The sequence below is a fragment of the Biomphalaria glabrata genome, chromosome 2 (assembly GCF_947242115.1).
Source record: "Biomphalaria glabrata chromosome 2, xgBioGlab47.1, whole genome shotgun sequence".
Taxonomy (NCBI): Eukaryota; Metazoa; Mollusca; class Gastropoda; family Planorbidae; genus Biomphalaria; species Biomphalaria glabrata.
This window is the reverse complement of record NC_074712.1, coordinates 8,133,772-8,157,310: the sequence shown is the minus strand read 5'-3', so window position 1 is coordinate 8,157,310 and position 23,539 is coordinate 8,133,772. Positions and strand designations below refer to the sequence as shown.

The 23,539-nt window shown below is 33.1% G+C and overlaps 1 protein-coding gene across 3 annotated transcripts in view; it reads left to right on the top strand.

Annotated features, from left to right (window-relative positions):
- The window catches only part of LOC106054933 (diacylglycerol lipase-beta-like), a 24,282-nt gene extending 743 nt beyond the window's left edge, over nt 1–23,539 (top strand). Inside the window, exons 2-16 of one of the 3 annotated variants that reach the window (XM_056018935.1) lie at nt 2,477–2,627; nt 4,566–4,891; nt 6,256–6,346; nt 7,311–7,484; nt 8,291–8,400; nt 8,522–8,590; nt 9,481–9,610; nt 10,202–10,285; nt 10,659–10,814; nt 11,730–11,860; nt 12,312–12,453; nt 13,573–13,704; nt 15,210–15,224; nt 18,572–18,678; nt 19,570–23,539. In XM_056018935.1, coding sequence (XP_055874910.1) covers nt 2,477–2,627; nt 4,566–4,891; nt 6,256–6,346; nt 7,311–7,484; nt 8,291–8,400; nt 8,522–8,590; nt 9,481–9,610; nt 10,202–10,285; nt 10,659–10,814; nt 11,730–11,860; nt 12,312–12,453; nt 13,573–13,704; nt 15,210–15,224; nt 18,572–18,678; nt 19,570–19,750 — 1,999 coding nt within the window. In that variant the 3' untranslated portion in view covers nt 19,751–23,539. The remainder of the gene's footprint in view (nt 1–2,476; nt 2,628–4,565; nt 4,892–6,255; nt 6,347–7,310; nt 7,485–8,290; nt 8,401–8,521; nt 8,591–9,480; nt 9,611–10,201; nt 10,286–10,658; nt 10,815–11,729; nt 11,861–12,311; nt 12,454–13,572; nt 13,705–15,209; nt 15,225–18,571; nt 18,679–19,569) is intronic. The other 2 variants (XM_056018937.1, XM_056018936.1) reach the window with 2 other exon arrangements.

Sequence of the window (23,539 nt, the reverse complement as noted above, 5' to 3'; positions counted from 1 at the left end):
AAACTGGAACAGACACAAAATAGAGCAGTGAGATTCATAACAAATGATCAATTACATTTGACTAGAGTAACACTTTAGTACAATCACTAAATTTAGAAAGCCTTCAGGACAGAAGTCTTAAAAGTAAAGTAGCAATTATACATAAAACACTGAACCATAATCTTCATATACAAAAACAAAATTTAATAAAAACTCAGAAAGACACAAAGATAAAGGCACATTCCTTGTTCCATATGATAGAACAAATTTGTACTAATGCTCCTTCTTCCCTAGCGCTATTAGAGCATGGAATGGGTTGCCTGAGCTAGCCAGGAAAACCAGTGACTTGGCAGAATTTAGGTCATTGGTTAATATGCATGACTAAATGCATGACGAGTAGGACATAATCATCTTCTTTTTTGAATTACAACGTCTGTATTAATATAAGAAGATATTACAATGTAGTGACAGTAGTAGATCAAGACACTCTAGATCAGTAGATCTAATTAATACTAGATCTAATACTCTACATAGAGAATGATAGTGTAACATAGATGACAGTCACATGATAGATCTAATCATCTAGTGTTACATACTTTACATAGATATTGACTAGTAATAGTAACATCAGACATGATAATTACTTACTCTTGTTTGTAAAATGTTTTACATGTTTTGGATGTTCCTTCATAGATTTTACTTCCTAGTCCTAACCTCCAGCAGAACGACGAGGGATGGCAGCGGCAGGGTATCAACCCGGGACATTCCAGCGTGTATACCGCACAACCAGGCAAAATCCTGTTGAAGATTGGGATTTTTAATTTTGGGATTTTAGGGCACCTCTGAGTTCATCCAGCTCTAATGGTTACCTGATGTAAGTTGTGGAAAATTAAAGGGGGTTGTCATTGTGCTGGCCACATGACAACCTCATTAACCATGGGCCACAGAAACAGATGACCTTGGCATCATCTTCCCTGACCTGAAAGAAGAACTTCATTTTTTTTTAATTTTTTTTTTTACAAAATTCCATGAGTGTAGCTATTTGGAGGGAGGGAAGGGGGTTGAGATTTAAGCAAACTAGTTTTACCGAATTCCAGTAGGGAGGTGATTTCAACCTCCCACTCCCCCTCAATACAAACAACAGCAAAACTACCACATGAGCATAGCGATGGTGCAATTTGGAGTTAACCCTACCCGTGATAAAATATTGTACACATTGATCTGTTTTCCTACCAGCCCCCATTAATAAAGTGCAGTGAATAGAACATTTGATATTTAACCTGCACTTTTTTGTTTGAAGAATAGCAGGATATTGCTCTGTAGAGGCCTCAAAAATGCATTTTTGAAGTCCCTAGTACAATAAAAAGTGCTTGGCGCCAGACCCTGCTGAGGAAGCTCACAGTGCTCCTTTATACTCCCCTAGCTGGCTAGGAGTAGGTCATTCAACTAACTTCAAAAAGACCTTTTCTAGGGTACAAAAGCCCTAAAAAAAAAAACCAATGAAAAAAAAATTCATTGCATAACTTAAACCTGGTTTGTGTAGTCATGTGAAGCACTGCACTCAATCTTAATATATATACATGAAAGAAACAGATGAGCTTTACATTATTTGCCCTATAGATTGCAAGGTCTGTAATGGATACTTTACTTCTACTTACTATGTACATTTGTGTGTGTGTGTGCAGATGTGCGTGCATGCACATTCAAAATTCAATGAACAATGAACTTACATCAAACTTTTGACATCTTGCTCTGTCTATAGACTTCCTAGAAATAACATTGATTCTTGACTTTTCCTCCAATTATTCTTTGATATATTTTTTGTTTCTGCTCGTCAATATATTTGTTTACACAAATGGTCATTGTGCCACTCCCAACATATAGACATAGAATATATTTTGTTGTTGTTGTTTTTTGCTGACCTACTTCACTAGTCTAAATGACTATGTTATGTTTAGTGTTTTCAGTAAAGGAAACAAATTTACTAATGTGTTTTAAATTCAATTTAAAAATGCTAATAAAAACTTCTTGTTTACTAAGTGTGTGTGCAGATGTGCGTGCATGCACATTAAAAATTCAATGAACAATGAACTTCCAACAAACTTTTGACATCTTGCTCTGTCTATAGACTTCCTAGAAATAACATTGATTCTTGACTTTTCCTCCAATTATTCTTTGATATATTTTTTGTTTCTGCTCGTCAATATATTTGTTTACACAAATGGTCATTGTGCCACTCCCAACATATAGACATAGAATATATTTTGTTGTTATTTTGTTGTTGTTTTTTGCTGACCTACTTCACTAGTCTAAATGACTATGTTATGTTTAGTGTTTTCAGTAAAGGAAACAAATTTAATGTGTTTTAAATTCAATTTAAAAATGCTAATAAAAACTTCTTGTTTACTAAGAAAAAAAAAAAAGCTTTTTAGGCCTATACAGTATTTTTTTTTTACCCATCGTCATTTCTCCATAATTGCATTTTTTCTGTTTGCAGGGAAATAGTATTGATTGTTATTCTATCAGCTCACCAAAGTGGATTTGAATGTCTTCATGGTCATGACCTAAAGTCTTTCTACATAGGGGCCACTGTGCTGAATGGCATAGAGATAATTATTGTGATCATCTTACTACGGATTAGTATGCAGGTCAGGGTGCACATTTCAATATAATGTATTGTAGCTTCAAACATGATGTTGTTTTGTTTTACATGCTTCCTATGTTCCTTCAGAATTGAAAATGATTACATTTTAACCACTAACCTCCTGCAGGACAGCAGGGGATGGTGGTAGGCAGCATTGTGCCCATCGAGTTGACAGTTCAGAGTTCATACCACATGATCAGGAAGCCATCCATGTTTATGCTGATGATGACAACACAATTGCAGACTCATTGGCCCACCAGGGAGGGCAAATTCCACCCACTGAACAGACTGTAAGCTTTCATCAAGCCCTGGCTATAATACAAAAAAACAGAAATGGAAAAGTGGTTTGAGTGCTGGGACAAGTCCCAAAAAGCCTGTGGAGTCTGGGAGCGCATGAGGCGCCCTGACCGCACTTCCCCGTGGTGGAGGCTGTCCAGACCTGAGCAAGCTATTATAGCACAGTGCAGGACAGGCCACTGTCCTGTTGGCTCATATTTCTCGCTGCTATGGACAAATTTTGATTCACGGTGCCCCCGCTGCGGGGAAGAAGAGGAAACCATGCCTCATATTCTGTTTGACTGCCCCAGACTTGCTGATCTCTGTCTCGACAGGTCTGGGAAACCCAAAATTCTCGACCTGTATGGCGACATTTATGCACTACGCAAGACAGCAGGGTTTCTGTCCAGGGCTTTTGCGAGAGAGGATTTGAGCTTCTCAAGCCCTCACTCTAATGGAGTTTGATGATGATGATGATGATATTGAGCTGCATGGTGTTTCTAAGAATATCCCAATCAAGTATGAAACAAACAAAAAACTTGACTTGTCAATTGTCACCTCTCAGCATGTTAACACATTAGATTCATAGACCATGCAAGAAAAATACTAGTTGGTCAACTCTTTAAATAGTTCTTTTTTTGACTGAGTTCTCCAAGTTCTGAGCTGAACTGAAACAAATTGTAGGCACTGCAAGTTCAAAAAGACTGCTCCCCAAATGAACTTTATTTTATGACCATCAAGACTTGGTAGTTAGAAAGTACGGTTTTAAATTGCCTAACAAAACCATGACTCCCCAGCCCCCATAGGAGACACACATTGCTTGAGAAATGCTTTTAATTTTCATAAATGTGTGTGTGTTAGTTTGTCTTTGTTTTGTACATGCTATTAAAAAAATAGAAAGGAAGCCAACATTGATGATGCTTACAGAAAAAACAACAACCTTGGCTTAAAATGTTTGAGTTCATACAGGTTTTCACTATGATTTAAATTATTCAATTACTAATAAATTCTCAGTGATTGATTCACTCAACTCGTTGCTGAGTGATTCAAATTGTGTTGTTAACATTTTCTTTTTCAAAGTGCACAATACAGTTTCTACATTTGTATAACTTCATTTTAAGTTAATTAATAAGTCGGACTGAATTTCTTACTTTCTTTCAAATGAAGGAGTGTAGGAAAAAAGTTTTTCTTTGTTTAATGCCAAAAGCCAGGTCAACATTTTTAGTCTGAATTGAATATGAAATAAAGCTGGAATTGTGTGACCATGCACTTGCTTCCAAAATTCATTTAACTCTGACCTTTTAATAAACAGTTGTAAATAGCTTGAAGTTTTAATTTTTTTTAAAGTTTTAAAGCACATAAATATTGATTTGTTCATTGGATGCTTCAGTAGTAACAACTATGTTTTCCTCCATCAGTTTCCTTGTTAAGACTAACAAAAGTTTTCTTTTTTTCTATTTTTATTCCATTATTTTGTAGCTTAATTATTTCATGAAACAATCAAAATGCATACATAATATTAAAATGTGCAATTTTTAATAGATCTTTTGGGACTTGCACAATTTAAACTCTAACAGCTTGATGAAATCACCAGAACTCATTTTTAAAGTAAACAACAAAAAAATTCTGACATAGTGTTTCAACAATGTCATAAATTTGTTTTCAGGGTACAATTAAAAACCCATGGCCTAGAAGAAATATACAGCGGGTGCTCTATACCAAAATATTCATGTATGTGTCTGAGGCTGTGTGGCTTTGTATATCGACTTATTGGGCATTTGGTCATGATTACACCTGCTCTCGGTCAGTCTACTGGACAGCCAGGGCTGCAGTGATTTGTTCCTGGATTATTGGCTTCTTTACATTCATTGCTATTGCTGTGGCGTTTGATCCAATGGGCTCTTTGAAGAAGCGAAATTTAACTTCCCTGGAAGATGGTGGAAGGGAGGTTTACGACGTTACGATATCCCCAAGTGAAGTCTGGGAAAAAAGGTATTTACTTATTTGTTTTGTTTGTATTCTGTTTTGTATTGGCTATCTAGTCTCATGTAGCATAAGGTTTTTTCTCTTTTTTTTTTCCTGTTCTGTTTTTTTTTATTTAGATTTCTTTTTCTACATAACTTTGAAACAAGAGGCTGGATAACAATACACTATTCATGATATTACTATTTGCTATCATTCTAATTGTAGATGTTCATAACAAAGAGCGTTATAAGAAGTTCTTCAGAAAAAGAAAATTATTACACTCAAGGCTAAATTTTCTCCAGAATGGCAGGGCAGATTCACAATTAGGATGATTGCAATAACAGTTGACTATGCTTATTGTGCAACTAACATAATCACAGCCTTCTAATGCTAACAATTGTAATAATGATAATAATAATCATAAAAGTAATTTATAAGTCTTTACATTTTTTGTTATAATATAATACTATTATGATCAAAATATTTTATAGAATTACTAGTTTAACAACAAATTTTTATTTTTTTTTGTATAGTTGAGTTCTTTGATTATTGATGCTTTACTATTTTAGTTTATTGTTGAATAACAACAGCAAAGACAAGTCTAACTCTGTAGCAGTTTCAATTCTTATTAATACAAGTAGTTTTTTACTATAAAGATCTTTATTCTCCTACTTTCTGTTCAAATTCTAACTTCCCACTACAAATTGCAACTAATTATCACAAAATCAAGGCTTGATATACATTTTTGGTCTACATGTACACTTGAATGTCCACCTGTTCAATTAACAAAGGGGGCAGGTACAAAACACATTAATTCTTCAGGACACAGAAAATATCTGACTGTCACCCACCCAATATCTTATTAGAATGACAAGAAATCTCTCGACCTATCTGAACTACAATTAACTTCCTAGGCTACTCTAATTAATATCTTCTACAACAATACACATCACTCTCTCTTTGTTCACATTGACATTTAGTGCTTCTCATGTTTCTAGTCCCTTCAGGCTCAGTGTCATTTGGTCCAATCTCCTTTAGACCATTAGGATAAGTTTTATGCTCAGTGTCATTTGGCCCAATCTCTTTTAGACCATTGGGATAAGTTTCATGCTCAGTGTCATTTGGTCCAATTTCTTTTAGACCATTGGGATAAGTTGCCTTAAAGCACTCATCGAAAACAAACTTAACTCAAGATGGGTTTCTAACTTGATCCTCTTTGATAGGTAGCCAAGCTCTGTCTCTCAGCCAATCTCTTAGAGAATGCAACATCTACAGCATGAAGGATGCACTTCACAAAAAAAATTTGATTGTTTATTTTTTATTTGGGTTTAATCAAGGAAAACTTGGTTTCACTAATGCATTTGTATTTCTTGTTTTCATTTTATATCCAGGTGTCGACTACTGTGCTGTTGTGTTGCTCACAGGGAGGACATGGGGGCAGCTTTTGCAGAGATTGGAAAAATTGTAGCAGATTTTTTTAAAGTAAATATCTTGTTGTTTTTTCATATATCCCAAGAAGAAGAGTTTTTTTTCTCTAGTTTTATTGCAATCTAAAACTAAAGTAGTGCTGAGAACTTTGATATGAACTCATTAGTGCAGAAATCCATTGATCCCACTGCTTGATCTATTCTTATGAAGACTACAGCGTCACCACATTTCTTTGACACCACAACATTTAGTCTTCTGCTTGAAGGTTAATTAAGCTTATCCATTCTATTCCTTTTTACAAAGCTTATATCAACTCAATCTGTCTGTCTGTCTGGTAAAAAACTGAACATGTTTTTTCTCCCATTTCCCATTCTCAGATCAATTTGAAACTTTGTACAATTATTCATTGAACCTGACAAGAAATGAATCAAAATTTTTTTTTAACCAATTAGTTAATTAATTGTTGAGGATTACTTATTTTGTTTGATATCAAAAATAAGCGGAATAAATGCTATTTAATGAGAGATGTGGATGTATATATGGATTTATCCCCCTTTTAACATTATGACAAGTTTTTTCTCTCACTTTCCATTCTGGGATCAAGTTGAAATTTTGCATAATTATTCATAGTCAATGACAACACATGAATCAATCCAAAAATTAACAGATTGGTTAATCATTTAGTATTAAATAAGTAATTTCATTTTATATAGCAGCTAAACCCTGTAATTTTAAGTAAATGGCAGTTATTAGTGGCTCTTTCACTTAGATAAGCTTTGTTTTTAAAAAGTATTATTTTTTTTTTCTATAATGTTTTGTTTGTTTTGTAAATAAACTTAAGTTTGTGTTTTATACATTTTTAGTTTCTGATCACAAACCAGTTTAAAAAATATTTTAGGTGAATACAAGTAACATCTTCTTTCAATCTTGCATTTCTTTGTCTCAGTCCAGAGAGCTTGATAGACATTTTGTTTGTGTAAATAATAAAAAAAACCTTCTTAAATTCCCTTCATTTAAGGATTTAGATTTAGTCCCAACAGACATTGCTGCTGGGCTCATCCTAGTGCAAGAAAAACAAGTACATTCAGATGGTCAACTAAGGGTAGTGGTCACATCGAATGATGCCTCTGAAATTCAGTCAACTTCCTCTCAACTTGAGCCAAGTCTACCCCAGCCTAAGAGCTGGATGACTGTAAGCTTTCACATATGGCAAATAGTTTTTGACTTAAAAATATTATTATGGTAAATTGTGAATGAGTTCAGTTGTTTAAGTTCAAGTGTGAAGGTTGCTTTAGAGTGTATTATGGGTATGAAATAAAAAAAAAAGTGATATTCTCTAATAGGTTGAGTAGGCATGGTGGCTGAGTGGTAAAGCACTTGGCTTCTGCACCAGAAGTCCCAGGCTCAAATCCTATTGAAGACTGGGATTTTTAATTTGGGAATTTTAGGACGCCTCCTGAGTCCAACCAGCTCCAAAGGGTTCCTTACACTAGTTTGGGAAAAGTAAAGGCTGTTGGTCCTTGTGATGGCCACATGACACCCTTGTTAACATGGTCACAGAAAAAGATGACCTTTACATCATTTGCCCTATAGATCTGAGGTTATAATAGGTAAAGCAAATTACTGACAAACTAGTTCTGATGGAAGTTATGTTTTAAATTGATGATTTGTAAGGCTTCCTTTGGTCTTTTAAAGTGTGTCTGGGTGAACCAGTTTTTTAGGAGACTAGGATTCTAATTCACAAATTATAAAACACATACGCAGAATTATAAAACACACACACACAGAATGCTCAATTTACTGCACTATGAATTAGAATTCCTATTCCAAAAGTGAAATAAACAAATAATCTTGTTTAAATAAATAGTTAATGCTAGAAGTATTTAAATTTAATGAAAAGAAAGGAAGTTTTCGTAACTGTCACAACTTTAAGAGAAAAAAAAGTTTGCTGTCATAGTTGTCCAAGAAAAAATAAAATATGACATGCTGTGCTTTCAGATTTTCAACATGGCTCACTACATGAAGTATGCCATGGGAAGCTACGGCTGGCCCTTTTACATGTATGAGCATTTCTTTACTGGACTTTGTGGGCTTTGTTTCCATTGCAGGTTAGCTCTCTTTGATATTTGATTGAACTTTGTCAATCTTCAAGTATAAAAACAAAATTTAATTAAATAGAAACAAATAGAAACAAAACAAAAATAGCTCACAATATGTTTATTTCTTTAGCAGGGGAAATGTTTATAGGAATGATCTGTTAGAATTCTTCAGAACAATGAAATTTTTTTCACCATTTAGGTGGGACAATTTTTTTTTTAGCTGAAAAGACTTGTACTCTTTAGTTGTTTTTGTTTGTCACAGTATTTATTTCCCTTAGTTAGAAGAGAGGAATAAGAAGAAATTTTGCAATAGTTTTAACCACTAAACAAAACTCATCCAATACATTTTGGGTGATTCAGTTTTTAGATGGCTTTGAATTGTATGTACAGACTGGTGGTGCATTGTGGGGAGGAATGTTTTAGCAATGTCTAAGTTTAACTAAAGAAATTTATTTTTTTAACTTTCCTTCCAATGTTTGGAATCATCCAATCCTCTCTTTCCTTTTTTTCCCCTCATGTGCTGCCACTGTACATCCAGTTTTTGTTGAGTTTGACTTTTGACTAAAAAATCTAATCCTGTATGTTTCCTACATATTATAATGATATTTATCTTTAGACTTTTTGTCTTTTTTTATTTACTAGCTCAAACCTAAATAGTTGTGATTTCTTTGTTGTGGACTGTGTAAATATAAATATTTTTTTCTTTCAAGTATTATCACACAAACATGTTTTGTTCATTTGTAGAAAAGTAATCACACTTCAACCAACTCTTTCTTGAAATTAGAGCTGAAATAATTTGCTGGTGCTTAATTAGTCCTTAATTCATCACTTAGGATGTAATTATCTTCTTCTCTTATGATATATAAGTTAATTAGTCTGAATTGTTTCAAAGAAATTGGTACAAAGACATTGTTAGGCCTCTCTAGTTTTCATACTTTAGTGATCAACACTTGTTCTGTACTTTGTATCCGTTATTGAATATAAAGATAATCTATGTAAAATAGAGAAATATTTTAAAGTGCTAATGTTAGTTTGTTCCGCATGCATAATTTTATACTTTTGTCTTTTCCAATGATTCCCTGTTTTTAGATGCTGTTCATGCTTGCGGAAGTCAAATAATGTTTTCAAAGATAATATATGTCAGTGCAACTCTGCAGCCATTAAAAAATTATCAGGATTGAAGCAAAATGACTTGGTCTATGTCACATTTAAAAATCAGGTCAGATATCTTAAAATTATACTCTACAATTGTTTCTAAGTGCTAAAATTTATACTTGCAGTTGCTTAGTATTAATCTAACATCATTTCTTTTAAGCATTCTTAGGCATAAAAATTAGGCATAAAATATAAAATGTATGCTAATAATTGTATACTACAAAGAGAAGTGTTTCTTGTATGCATTGTTAAGCTATGTAAAATTAGGCATAATAAAATGTATACTAATAATTGCATTATATAAATGAGGTACCATTTCTTGAGCGTTTAGTAGAATAGGTATGTATTATATTCATCTGTAGGCGTGGTTGACCAAATGTGTATTTCTTAAACTGAAGGCCTGATACCTTAGTCAAAGTCTCTCATCAAGAAGAGAGAGTGAAAGAAGAGAGTTGTACTTCTCACACATTGACTCTGGTCTACTGATGAGTTTCTCCATTGACTCTGGTCTACTAATGAGCTCCTCCCTTATTTTAATTTTGGACCACACACTTAAATAGTTTTGAAAACACATCTAATTCATGTACAAAACAGCACTGAATGTGAATGTTTTAATTGCTTTGTTTGATTTGTTCTGAAAACTGTTTATTTATAGTTCAAACAAGTTCCCTTCTATGTGGCACTGGACAGAGAAAAAAACACAGTGGTAGTTAGCATCCGTGGAACTTTATCACTTCAGGTATGTCATCAAAATTTTGATTGGGGAGGGACATTAATAAACAAAAAATGACAATGATCATTAATATCTTGTTTGTACACTAAATATTCACTTGGCCAAATCTGTTTATATAATCGGCTGTTTTAGGTGGAGGGAGGGGGTAACCTCGATGTAGGTTGTAGCTTTGTTGTCCCCTTCACTCAGTACTGTCTTTACTTCTCAGAATATCTTGAAGTCTGAGGCTCTTCCATTCCCAGATTTAGCTCTTCCATTCCCAGATTGAGCTCTTCCATTCCCCAATTGGACTGTTTAACATAATACCCTTCACTGAGCAGTATTGCCAGATATTTGTTTTTCAATGAGGATAAAAATGCAATGTTTTTCACCTCAACAGGATGCAGTGACTGATTTGTCAGCTAAAGGTGCTGACCTTGACATCCCAGGGGTCAGGGACAGCTACTGCCATGCTGCCATGTTAGACTGCGCCAACTACATCAAGTCACAGCTTGAGTCTCTCAATCTTTTGGAAACAGCATTCTCCAAATTACATGTCAGTAGTAGTTCTCAGTTTCTGAGTTTAAATTTCTCTCTTATTTTAAGTTGTTTGAAAAAAAAAAGTAAATGCCTAGTGTTGCAAAGGCATAAAGCCTAAAATAATTTACTTTTATATCCTATGATTAATAGTTCTTTGAAAAAACATCCTTCAGCCATTAGTACAGACACAAAAGATAAAACTTAACTTTTATTCAAGTATAGTTCTAAATTTCTTTTCTTCAGTATCTATAAAATGCTCAGTAATTTCCTGATTTTGTTACCGCATATCTGACCGATTTAGTTCAATTATTACTTGACTTTCAACAGTTAGGTGTAATATGTTTTTATACATGCGATTCTATAGAACTTCATAGGTGACTTCCACAAGCTTCTTTCCAGCTGGTGCCCATAGATTTTATGTCTTCTAAAACGGTGTGATGCCATGTTATATATGGATGGCCTTGTTTTCACTTTCTGCTTTGCGACTTCCATGCTTTGGCTGATTTTAATAAACATGTTTAATCCAAAAGATATGTTACCCGAATCTCTTACAATGTTCAGTCACTATTTCCCCCAGGAGTTCTCTTTTGGTGACAGGATCTCCATATGTTATTACTAAGGTCCTTCTCAGCCATTGCTGCTCAGCCACATTTAGTTTCTTTTCAACCTTTATGGATGTCTTCCAAGTCTCGCAAGCTTAGGTGACTGCTGGGATGATGATTTTTTTGGGAGGTGGATCTTGATCTCCAGGCTGATAGACTTGTTTGCCCAGTAGTTTTTGGAAGACAGCTAAAGCTAAGAGGAAATCTTTTTGTAGATCAAAACTTAAGAAAAAATAAAAATTGCTTTTCTTTTAAAACAATAAGTCTAAGTTGTATTTTTTTTTTGCCGCATGAGATAATTATCATTTAATATTTATCATTGTGAATAGGATGGAGCAGGGCTGGTCATCACTGGTCACAGCCTAGGTGCAGGTGTGGCAGCCATATTGGCTGTTCTTCTTCGACCAAAGTACCCTCACCTTATGTGTTTCTCATTCTCTCCACCAGGGGGACTCATGAGGTAAGATAACTCTTATCTAAAACCAACTCAGCCAGTGTATTTAAGTAAAAATGTGTTATCCATCTGGGTGTTAGTCCCAGCAAACAACAGGAAGATATGATTTATTAAAAGCTATAAAATGAGAGAGTGGGGAGGGTAATTAGACCAACACTTCTCACTTCAGCAGACTACATTCTTTTTTTTTTTTAAATATTGAAAACCAAGTTATTTGCTTTCTCGTAGTGTCTGCATCATTTCTCAAGATTTCTACCATTTTAAAATGAAATTCTGAAATCAAATTGATTGTAAAGTCTTATGTGTAGCTTAAATGTTTGCTGCTCAGTGACAATGTTCAACAGCTATTCAATTTTAAAATGAATGTCATTTTTGTTTGTCCAAGTTCAATACTGAATTTTTTTTTTATTCGTTCATAATTTATTTAATGTTCTTTTTTTCTCCCTTTGCATTATAGCACCAATGCGAGCAAGTTTACCCAGGATTTTGTATGTTCAGTTGTAGTTGGCAAAGATCTTGTGCCCAGATTGGGCATGTACACTCTTGTTGATCTGAAAGTGAAAATACTGAAGGCCCTGTGTGAGACTAACAAACCAAAAGTGAGTTCTGACTTACTTTTAAATAACTCAAGTCATTGCTCATACAAAAATATAAAAAAAATACTTTTCTCACTTCTTCTACAAACATGCTTAAATGAAAAACTAGATCTACATGTGAATGTCATGCTTGGAACTGTTTGGAAAAGAAACAATAAAAGCAATTTTTTTAGACACTATTTGTAACATTGGGTTTTTATTTCTGCATTAGTTTCAACACAATACTATAAGATAATAATTAGTTAACAAGAAAAACATTAAAAATACTTTTTTTTTTTAAAAGACAAAACCTCCTTCATACAACTTATTGAGTGATTGTTTTTCTCTTAATAACAAATAAATGTTAGATTAAAAAACATTGGAGAAATGTCTATGTAGATGTTAATAATCTAGATATGCAAAGATTTCTTAGATTACAAATGTTAAGTTACTATGCCCTTTATTTTTCTATGTTATAAAAAGATACAAATGACTATTTTTTACAAATTAAAACTTCTATTGAGTTGAAGTCTCTTGCATTTTTTTGAGTCAAAATCAACTCAATTATTAAATGGCTTCAGAAAATTAAAAAAAAAAATGAAATGTCCTTCCTGCTTGTTTATAGTTCATCCATCATTGTATGATATTGACCCACTTTCATTATCCAGGGGGCTGAGGGCTTTGCACTGCAGTTTTCTGCAATGTTGAAGGCTTTCACATAGTTTTGGAGCAAGCACAGCAGTCAGCAAATAACCAGCACCTGATTGTTTCTGATTTAGATATTAATTTCACTTTGAGCTGCCTTGGGGTGAATAGGCCACCAATAAATATATATATTATATTTATTCCATCGATATCACTATATCTGAATGCATCTGTCAGCGGTGAACATGATGATGATTAGCATGAGTGTTAGGACACTTTTAACCCATTTGATACTGCAAATTACAGCGCTCCTTGCTCGTAGATTGAAAGGTAGTTTTATTCAAACAATAACCTTAGAATATTCCTTCAAAGAAATAATTTTAAAAAAGAACACAGAGCAATGTAAAGCACTCTTTCTGACTCTCTCCATATGTTTCAGTTTTGAGTTTCATTCCACAGCCTAGTTGTTAACAAGCTTGATATTTATTCTTCCAACAGTACAGAATTCTAGCTTCTGGCTGCTGGAGATTGGTTTGTTGTATTGGTCCATCTCAGGAGACCAGTGGGAGACATTTGCAACCGACTCAGTCTCAGAGTAAATACTCTGAAGAGAGAAGTTCTTTGTTACAGGTGAGTATTAGTTTTATAAATAGTATTAATGCCTAAATTATTGTATCTAATTAGTCATTCGCTACACTTTGCAACCACAATATGGCATTTGACCTGATAAAGATCATTTTATTCTATTGTTGTGGCTAGCGCTATTTTCTATGTCATCACTTTTCATACATTGAAATAGAAACAAAATGCATTGGTCTGAAGATCATTCATATTTTCAGTTTCTATCTTTAACTCTCTTCTAAATAAAGTTTATCTCTATTTGTCGAATGCCATTGTTTGTGCTCTACTTACTACACATATTTTGTATGCAGCGTCATATCACATTTCTCTCCTACGCCAATGATACGCATTATAAAAGGCTTAAGTTTTTGACTCAGAACAAATAGTTGTGTTTATAGGCCAAAAAGTTCTTTTACTGAATGCACAACTATTCTGTAAAGTACTTTGAGATTTTCTTTTCTTACATGGAATAAAAATTGTTTTATAAAATTTGTGTTGTAGTTGTAGAGTTATGAGTGTGTTAGTTTCTTATATTTTAGAGGGTGCATGGTTAGGACACATGCTATTTGGGGACAAATTAAAATGAGTGATTTAAAATGGACAAGACTGGATTACTATGGTGATCTAGTAACTTGTTGTCTTGTTAATTTTGTGTGTTCTGGTCTGTAGTGGCTAGATGAAGGACTGTTCTTATGACAATCTTTCAACCAATCTCTCAACTATCTGTCAACCAATTTCTTTTGACACCTTAATTTGTAACCATAAAGCTCATAGTAAGAACTACCATCAAATGGAACATTCTAAAGTTGCATGCTGACACATCTTCCTTCTAGTAATGCAAAGAAAAGAAGTGTGTTTTCTTTCTTCCCTACAAAATGAGTCATCAAAAATTTACTTAAGAAAGTCTGGGCACATCCTTCCAGTTGACAAATTAAAATCAGAGATTTGAAATGGACAAGACTTCTTCCCTAGTGTCATCAGAGAATGGAATATGTTGCCTGAATCAGCCAGGAAAACCAACGACTAAGCAGAGTTTAAGTCATTGATTAACATTCATGACTAGATAAACACATGAAATGCGTAGAACGTAATTATCATATTTTGTGAAGTAATGTCTGTAATATAAGAAAGATAAGAAAGTCCTTTTTAAAACTGCCATGACTTGAAGTTGTTCATGCAAGCCTGCAATCTGCTGAAGTGGAAAAAATACCACAAGAGCCTCCTTTCAGTCAGAACCTGAAACATGCATTCAACAGGCCCTGAAGATATAATATGTTGAACACAAAATGGTTGAAATGGTTAAATTCAGAAAACAAAGAAATGATAATTAAATAGTTAGCAACCTCTGTCCTATAACAAAAGCTGTTTCTGTAGATTAAAAGTGGTAGTTGAAATCTGTTTAAAAATAAGTATGTCAGTCACAATTAAAAGTTATTGTTAAAAAACTTCTCTGCCTGTGTCTCGCATCCAGTCATCACTATTATGTTTTTCTACTTTTGTTTTTTTGTTTTCAGGGCAAAACAATACAGGTCTGTTGGGTATCTTTTATTTATGTGTGTTTTTTTTGTCACAATAATTTTAGTTAAATACATTAATTTTTAAGAACATTTTTTTTTACAAATTTGAATCTCTTTTTTAGCTTTAGCTGCATATGTTTATAACCCAATGTAAAGATTTTTGATGAATTCTCACCATAAGAAAAATACATTGGTATCAAAGTAAATAATAAAAGAATATTTGTTTCATTACAATACACTTTTTTAGAATTTTTAACTTATCTAAGTTTCAAGGCTATTGTTGAATTAATAGTCTAGTCTCCTGAAGCTGTCTACAGTTCCTTACAGCCTAAAATCTCAGCCATGACCAGTACACTCTTTACTTTTTTCTATTCATTCATAATTTGTTTTCATGCTGGGTTCCACTTAATCCAAGCCTTTTAAATGTTAATTAGAAAATATTCTCATTTTTGTGATGTAATGACCCAGCTGTTCAATTTATGCTATTCCAATACATTTTAAAGTCATTCATGGCAAGGTTATTTTACATTCTGTATAAACCACTTGATTGTACCACTAGGAGTGAACCATTAAGAACCACATCGGTTCAAAATTGTTTAGTTACCATTCATGGGCTAACATTAGGCAAAATCAACTGTTAGTTCACTCCTGAGATTTGTTTTAAGTAAAATTTGGTGGACTCTCAAAGATTCTTGCAAACCTCAAATAGAAGTTTATCTACCTCTAAACTATCATTGACACTTGGTGGTTGAGTGGTAAAGCCATTGGCCCCCAAACGGAGGGATCTTACGTTGGAATCCCAGTGATTTTGTACTTCAGGATGTTTAGTTGCCGCTGGGTCCACCCAAGTCTAATGGGTGCCTGACTTACATTGGTGAAGCGAAGGTAGTTTGTTCTACTGGCCACATGACATCCTTGTTAACCCTCGGCCACAGAAACAGATAGGCTTTACATCATATCACCTACAAATGGCTACCTTTAATTTTTAAATAACTTAAACTACGGCATCAGAACTTGCTATCCAGCCTCAACAAATGTCTGGAGTGAATTAAACAAAAGCTGATTAGGACTAAGGCCAAGAAGGAAGTCTTGCTAGTCATTGTGCTTACCACATCGTAACAATTGGTTGTTGTTGTCAGTGTCACTTAACCAAGCTTATTTCAAAAATAATTTCGTAACTCCCCAGCCCTGTGTGTAGCACTTTTCTTTTTCTCTTTAAATGTTGCATACTGGTATTGTTGTTTCCCCCAGAGCATGCACTTTTCACATGTACTAGTTGTATGTTTGTATTTCCTCTGGTTCTAAATCTTTAGACAACTCAAAAAGTATTTTCTTCATTTATTTACTATTTAGAATTGAGCCAAATGTAACCTTGTGAATGTGTATTGCCTTTTACTTAACAGCTAACAGCAACGTATTCTAAATATTCTTCTATATAAACAAGCATGTAATTCTTTTTTTTTCTTCTTCTTTTAATTCAATATTTATAAAGTATTACATTGGGGACAAAACAAAGAAAGAAAATGTTAAGGTCCTTCAAAAGAGCCAAGTGAACATTATACAGTATTTGTTTCGTTATTCCATTTTAGATTGTCCATTGGTTTCAACTTCAGACTCTTTTTTTTTTTTTTTTAATGAGTTCAATGTCAATATACCTTTCCAAGAAATCAACAAAAAAAAACAACAGTTCCCTATCTATGTACCCATAACTGAGGTCCTTAGACTGTGGATCACCTATGAGTTAAGTCGCTGGTTAGCCAACAAAACTTGTCAAGGCTCTGTCTTACCCTACACGTAATTGTTTTAAGTTTTCTGAGAGCATATATACATACACACACATATTGACTCTATATCTAATATATATGTATACACACATTGATTAATACAAACTAAAATATATAAGCAACTAAATATATATGTAGGTAACTTAAGCTCTGAACTGTCATTCCATGGTCACGATGGTCCTGGGTTCAAACCCTATACTCTACCGTTCCCCTGATCATCCTGTGGAAGGTTTCGGATATGATGTTAATTACCTTCAAATCTGAAGAAACATCTGAAACGTGTAGTACAAAAAGACTAAGACTGTTTTATTGATCCTTACGGAAATTTGTTGTGATTACAAGGACTCTTTTCTCATATAAAGACAACACAACAGAAAAATACACATAAATACAACAGACACAACATAAAGAGTTCATTCAGCGACTACACACACAAAAAAAAGCAAGTTTAAACCTTTTTTTTAAAACATTCTGCTTATTTGCCTACGAATGTTAATCATCTAATTAAAACTTGCCTGCAGCTTTGCAATTATAAGCAGTTTTTTCTGTATGCATTTGTTATGGCATATGTATATATCCTAGTCTGTCATTGTTTTATATTCAAGTCTATGTTTTGGTGTCTACTAATGAAAGTCTTAAGTTGTTTTATTTCTTCTTGACTTTGCAAATTAAAAGTATTGTGTTCAGGATAAATGAAGTCTATTAGAGCTAGAGAAGTGTCTACACAATTATATTTTAATTGGAAACACATGTGAGTCTCTATGTGTTTGTTGAGAAACACTGTTTAGTTTTTAGAGTTGATTTAGAACCATGGCTGCCTTGTCATGTGATTTGCACCCTGGACTGTTGTTCGGTGGTCTCAATGGTCTCATTTTCCAACCCAGCCATTTTAAAGTTGTCCCGCATGAGGTTTGGGCTAGGATATAATTATCTTGAAATCTGAAGGAATACTGGGAACGTATAAAACATTTCACAAATCTATGTTTAAAATATGCTTTAAATATAAGGGAATCCTGGTTCCATTGATGAAGTCAACCTGAAACGTCAAAGTAGTTTAATTGTTTTGTTTTTTTATAAGTAAGCTAACAGTGCGAGTTTTGCCAATTTTTTTTTTTTTAGAGAAGTCTAAATGTTATATGTATATAAATTTTAAAAACAACATTTATCAAACCAGATAGTTCAATAGCACAATCCTAGTCAAAACACCTCTGCCTCCTATTAGTAAGAACATTTCTGCCTCCTAGAAGAGCATCTTTGCTTCTTTGCCTCTTAGTTAGAACATGTTTCCCTCTTAGTTAGAACATGTTTCCCTCTTAGTTAAAATATCTCTAGTGCTGAGAATGCTCTATATTATGAGTGCATTTTTTGTCATCATTATTCTCAGTTATCTTCCTTTAAAGATTTATTTAAGCTGTCTCCTTTTTCTGAGATTGAAATCAAACCCATATTTAGATATGAATGAAACCCGTATTTAGATATATATATATATATATATATAAATAGCCCTTAGATCTTTTTTGTTATAAAATAAAATGGATTATTAAACAATTTTGTTTAAAACTCAAATTCTTCTAGGAGGCATTGCGTGATGCAGAATTACAATTGGAAGAGGTCAAGAAAACGCAGTGGCCATTACATCCTGCTGGTCAGATCTTACATGTCCTGGAGATGAATGATGCCAGGTAAAACTGGACAGACTGGGAAACATTTTTATAGTACAAAGTGTCTTCATTGGTGAATGGGAAACAATCTTTTATTATAAGGAATGAATTGAACTAGCACAAATACAACTGACACGTTAAATTCTTCAGTACAACATATAGACCTAAGTAACTGGTTATCAATCTAATCTTTATGTTAAAGAAAAGAAATAGTTTTTTTTGTTAATTCTGCTATCCCACCATTTGAAATAAATCTTTCTTGCATTTTGGGGCATTGACCTCATACACTCTAATGTGTGACCAAGTTATAGTCTAAGGTTATCTAGAAAAAAAATATTTGTACAAAATATCTTTGTCTTTCTGAGTTAATTACAATTATTCTCCTTTAATATGTAATTAATGAAATGTATTTTTAGTTGTCTATGAATTTTTAAAATGATCTAAGTTGTTTTTATTTTTAATGGTCTATGTATTATTAAAAGTAGGCTACATAAATTTGTGTGCCGCCACTTTATTATTTATTTAAATTTGTTATTTCCCCCCTAATTTGGTTTTCAAAACTAGTCAATTACATAATCGTTGCTGGTGTCTTTCATCTTTTTTTATAATCCTGCTACATTCAGAGACTCCTGGTACTAAGCTGTGTTCACGTTTCATCCATTTCTGTTTCTCCACAGTTTGCCATGTTCAGGAGACCCTCAGTACTTTGCTGTGTTCAGGAGACCCTCAGTACTTTGCTGTGTTCATGTTTCATCCATTTCTGTTTCTCCACAGTTTGCCATGTTCAGGAGACCCTCAATACTTTGCTGTGTTCATGTTTCATCCATTTCTGTTTCTCCACAGTTTGCCATGTTCAGGAGACCCTCAATACTTTGCTGTGTTCACGTTTCATCTATTTCTGTTTCTCCACAGTTTGCCATGTTCAGGAGACCCTCAGTACTTTGCTGTGTGGTCAGAGGCTCAATGTTTTGACAAGATAGTCATCAGCAACAAAATGGTGTTTGACCACTTCCCCAACACCGTCTCTCATGCCTTGGACCAGCTGGCAGGGAGGAACTACATCCCTCAAACATACGATGCAACCACTGCATGAGCTAGATTCTTTTGAGTTAATCGCACAGGGTTTCTCTTTACACATTGACGACAAACTCAACTTGTGAAAATATATCACAAATTGGTGAAATGTTTGATTGCTGTTGATGTGATAATTTGTATTATCTTTTTGTGATCTGAATTAAGATTAATGGCTCTTATGAAAAGAACAGTTCAGGTTAAAATATTGAATTTTTAGTGAATACTTGCCAAGTGCACAAAATAGTTGCATTGAGAAGTACATTTTACTGCAAACTTTTATAAATACTACACAATCCATTATAAAAGTATAAAATTTATGCCACAATTGTATATAATTAATTAATTATTTTAATTAGATAGCTTTTAGTTTCTGATTGTATTAAATGTATTTCCTACATTTTAATCAAAGTTTCTAGGTTTTTTAAATGTGTAGTTAGCAATTAAATTGATAAAGTAACAAAAGAGTTCTAATTGGATTCTGAAACCTCCACCATCAGACCTAGACTTTTATAACTGTTATGTAGAAAGTCCTTTTTTCTTCAACCATGCAATTTGTTCTGTTTCAAACACACAAAATTTGGTTAGGCAAGCACCAGACATTTATAGAATCATTCAATTCACTCTGCATACACTCTGCATACATTTATAGAATCAGTAAATTCACTCTGCATAAATTTCTAGAATCAGTAAAATGTAAATTCACCCTGCATTGCAATAATTGTTTTTATAGAAACATTGTTGAATATTAAATGTAATTTATTTTTTATAATTTTTAAAAAAATAATTGTAAAAAATGTAATTTACTTTTTTAATGATTATTTGTAACAATTGTCAAACTAGTTTCAATCATGAGTGAGTTGGTTTCTGTATCATTATATTTAGTGTTCAGGTGTCCTCATTCACTTGATGTTTTCCCCCATCAATTTTTTTTCCTCATACATAATAATTAATTAATATTCAAACTTACTTGACTTATTTTCCTAATTTGTAATTTACTTTTTTAAAATCTAACATTGCATGTGGATGCAGGTCCCACAGTCTTGCATTGAAACTCCTTAAGTTTCTTGTGACCAGTTTCCCCCTGCACCTTTTTGTCCTCCTTGGGGTGTAGCCTAGAGTCAGGCACATTTATTCACTGATGATTTCTTGTTTCTTTAGCCTGCCCTCTCCCCCTGGTACTGGTACCATACCTTTTTTTTTTTCAACACTAGTCAGTAAGTCATCAAGGGGTCAAATGGACCTTTTGTTCATCTGTATTAAAAATGCTTTCATTATAAATGTTGTCTAAAAGCTTTTAATACATTTCATTTTACTGGTTTGTCTATGTCCAAGTTTTCCTAGTCTGCTGGTTAACATAACCATTTCTTCTACATCACTGTTTTATTGAAGTTAATAAATATGCAACATTTTTATAGATTTTTTTGTTTTCTTAAAATTGTCTTTCTACTCTACTTTAATATCAATCAGGCTTGCCAAAAAAAAAAAGGAACAGTATATATATTGATGGTTTGTGATAAATATTAAAGCTGTAAATGAAATGTCTAAAATGTATAACTTATTATTTCACTGAAATGCTAAAAAAACAATTATTGTTTCTATGAATGTATACTTTTATTGTGTATTTTCTTATGCTATTCAAAAACATTCATTGATCATGCATTCATTGCTATTTTAAAAATGTGAAAGTTCTAAATGTTTTTTTGTTTTACCCATTTCATTTCAGAATAATTAGTTCATCTTATTAAAATGCAATTTTTTTATCAATATATATACATGTTTTATGAAAGCGGGTTAGTTTTTAATTAATTATTAATTTATAATAAAACTGGTTACTAGTCTGAGAATGGCTTACATAGGGATAAACACTAAACTATTTAGATAGAAATCTTTTCTATTTTTTTTTAAAGCATTTCTTAGCAAGACCCTAATTTTTCTATATACTTGATTCCTACATAAAATTATATTAATCATAAACATTTAGAAAATCACAGTTATTGGACTATTTCAATTTTGTCATTTATGCTACATGACCTAACCTATATAATTCAGATGCATGTTATTTTTTTTTTTTGCAAAGATACAATCTCATTGGTTTTGTTATTAATTGAATATCAAGAAAAAGTCATCAGTGATTCATCAGGGTGTATGTATTGTCTTTCCAGACAGGAATCTTATATGTATGTGTTTGTCTACATATGTGCCAAAAGCAGTCTTTTTTTTTTGGTAAGCTGAAAGGTAGTAAACGTAACTGAGGTGCCCCACGGAAACGCTTTAAACACCAGCTTATTTGCCAACTTGCCTTAACTGACATAGAAGAAAGCATGCAGCTTTAGAACGAGACAGCTGGAGGTCACTTACAAAGGCAGCTGGATACACATTTGAGACCAAAAGAAAATCTGCTGCCAAGGACAGACGTAGGTGGCGAAAATAAAATCTACATCGACCACTGGTGGACAATGGTTATGCCTGTGCTGCATGTGGCAAAATATGTAGGTCACAGTTGGGGCTGTGTAGCCATTGGAAATACTGTATACCTCATGAATTAATATATATATATATATATATATATCATGGACAGTGATTTTATATTTTATACCATTGGCTTTGTCATATCTTTTAATCTTTGCAAAAAGATTCTCCTATCCAAACAAAAAAACAATGTGAAAATAAAAGCATTATATCTAACATTGAAAAAAACTATCATATAGCACAATTTCTTAAGTGGTCACAGATTTGATGCTCCACTAACTATACCAATGTTTCTTTTTTAAACTGTTTAATGCACCATAAAAGAAATGTCAATTACAAACTACTTAACAGTTTTGTCCCATTTCCCTAAAACGCACTCTTTTTTTTCCCCTCTATTTTCCAAACATTAGAGAAATGGAGCAAACATTGAGCTAAGATCAGATTTCTGTGACTAGGACTTAGTTTTACCTTATCCAGACTTGGTGCTAAACATATTTTGAATTCAACACATATAAATGTTTTGTCACATTATCATACATTTATGTCTTTGATGACGATTTTAATAGTTTATTTCTCCATGTCAGTCTGGTTCACATTGTAAACATAAGGGGTTTGTGAGACGGGTATTGATAATAGTTTTTAGTTTTTCCCTTGCTATGGGAAACACACCTTAGCTCCATTGAATGTTCTCATTAACAAAAAATGTCTAATTGAAACTTAAATGAGATGGCTAGCGTTTCACCACTCTGCCACTTTCTATGAAATAATAAAGAATATGACTTGAGTCCCCTGAGTTCTAGAAATTACTTCACTAATTTATAGTGAGCCATAGTTTTTGCATGAAAATAAGATCATAGGGTCTGAGTCTTCACTGACTTGTTGATCTATTGGGTCAAATTAATTATAGTATACAAATACTAGAAACTAATTAGGGCATTGTTGACAAGATGTGAAAATTGTTAGGACCATGCAGTCTACCAATCTCAATCTGCTTTGGTATAATAAGACTAAAAAAAAATAATTTCAAAACCATTAGTTTTATATGGGCTATTAAATATATTTATTCGCTACTTTACTTAACGAATAATGCTGTTGTTTTTGCTAGTTTGTTGATACCCATGTAAATATGCTTGACATCACAATGTTGTTTTTTTTATAGTTTTATATGTGACATCAGGTTTAACATACCGCTTCTCTCCCTTGATTTAATCTATGCACAACATAATATTTTTCTTTCATGTAATTTGATTTTAAGTTTCATCATGGATTATGGCAGCCTCTGCAGTCTTTCATCCTCTATTTTCAATGATGTAAATTGAATAAATTTTGTCTTTAACTA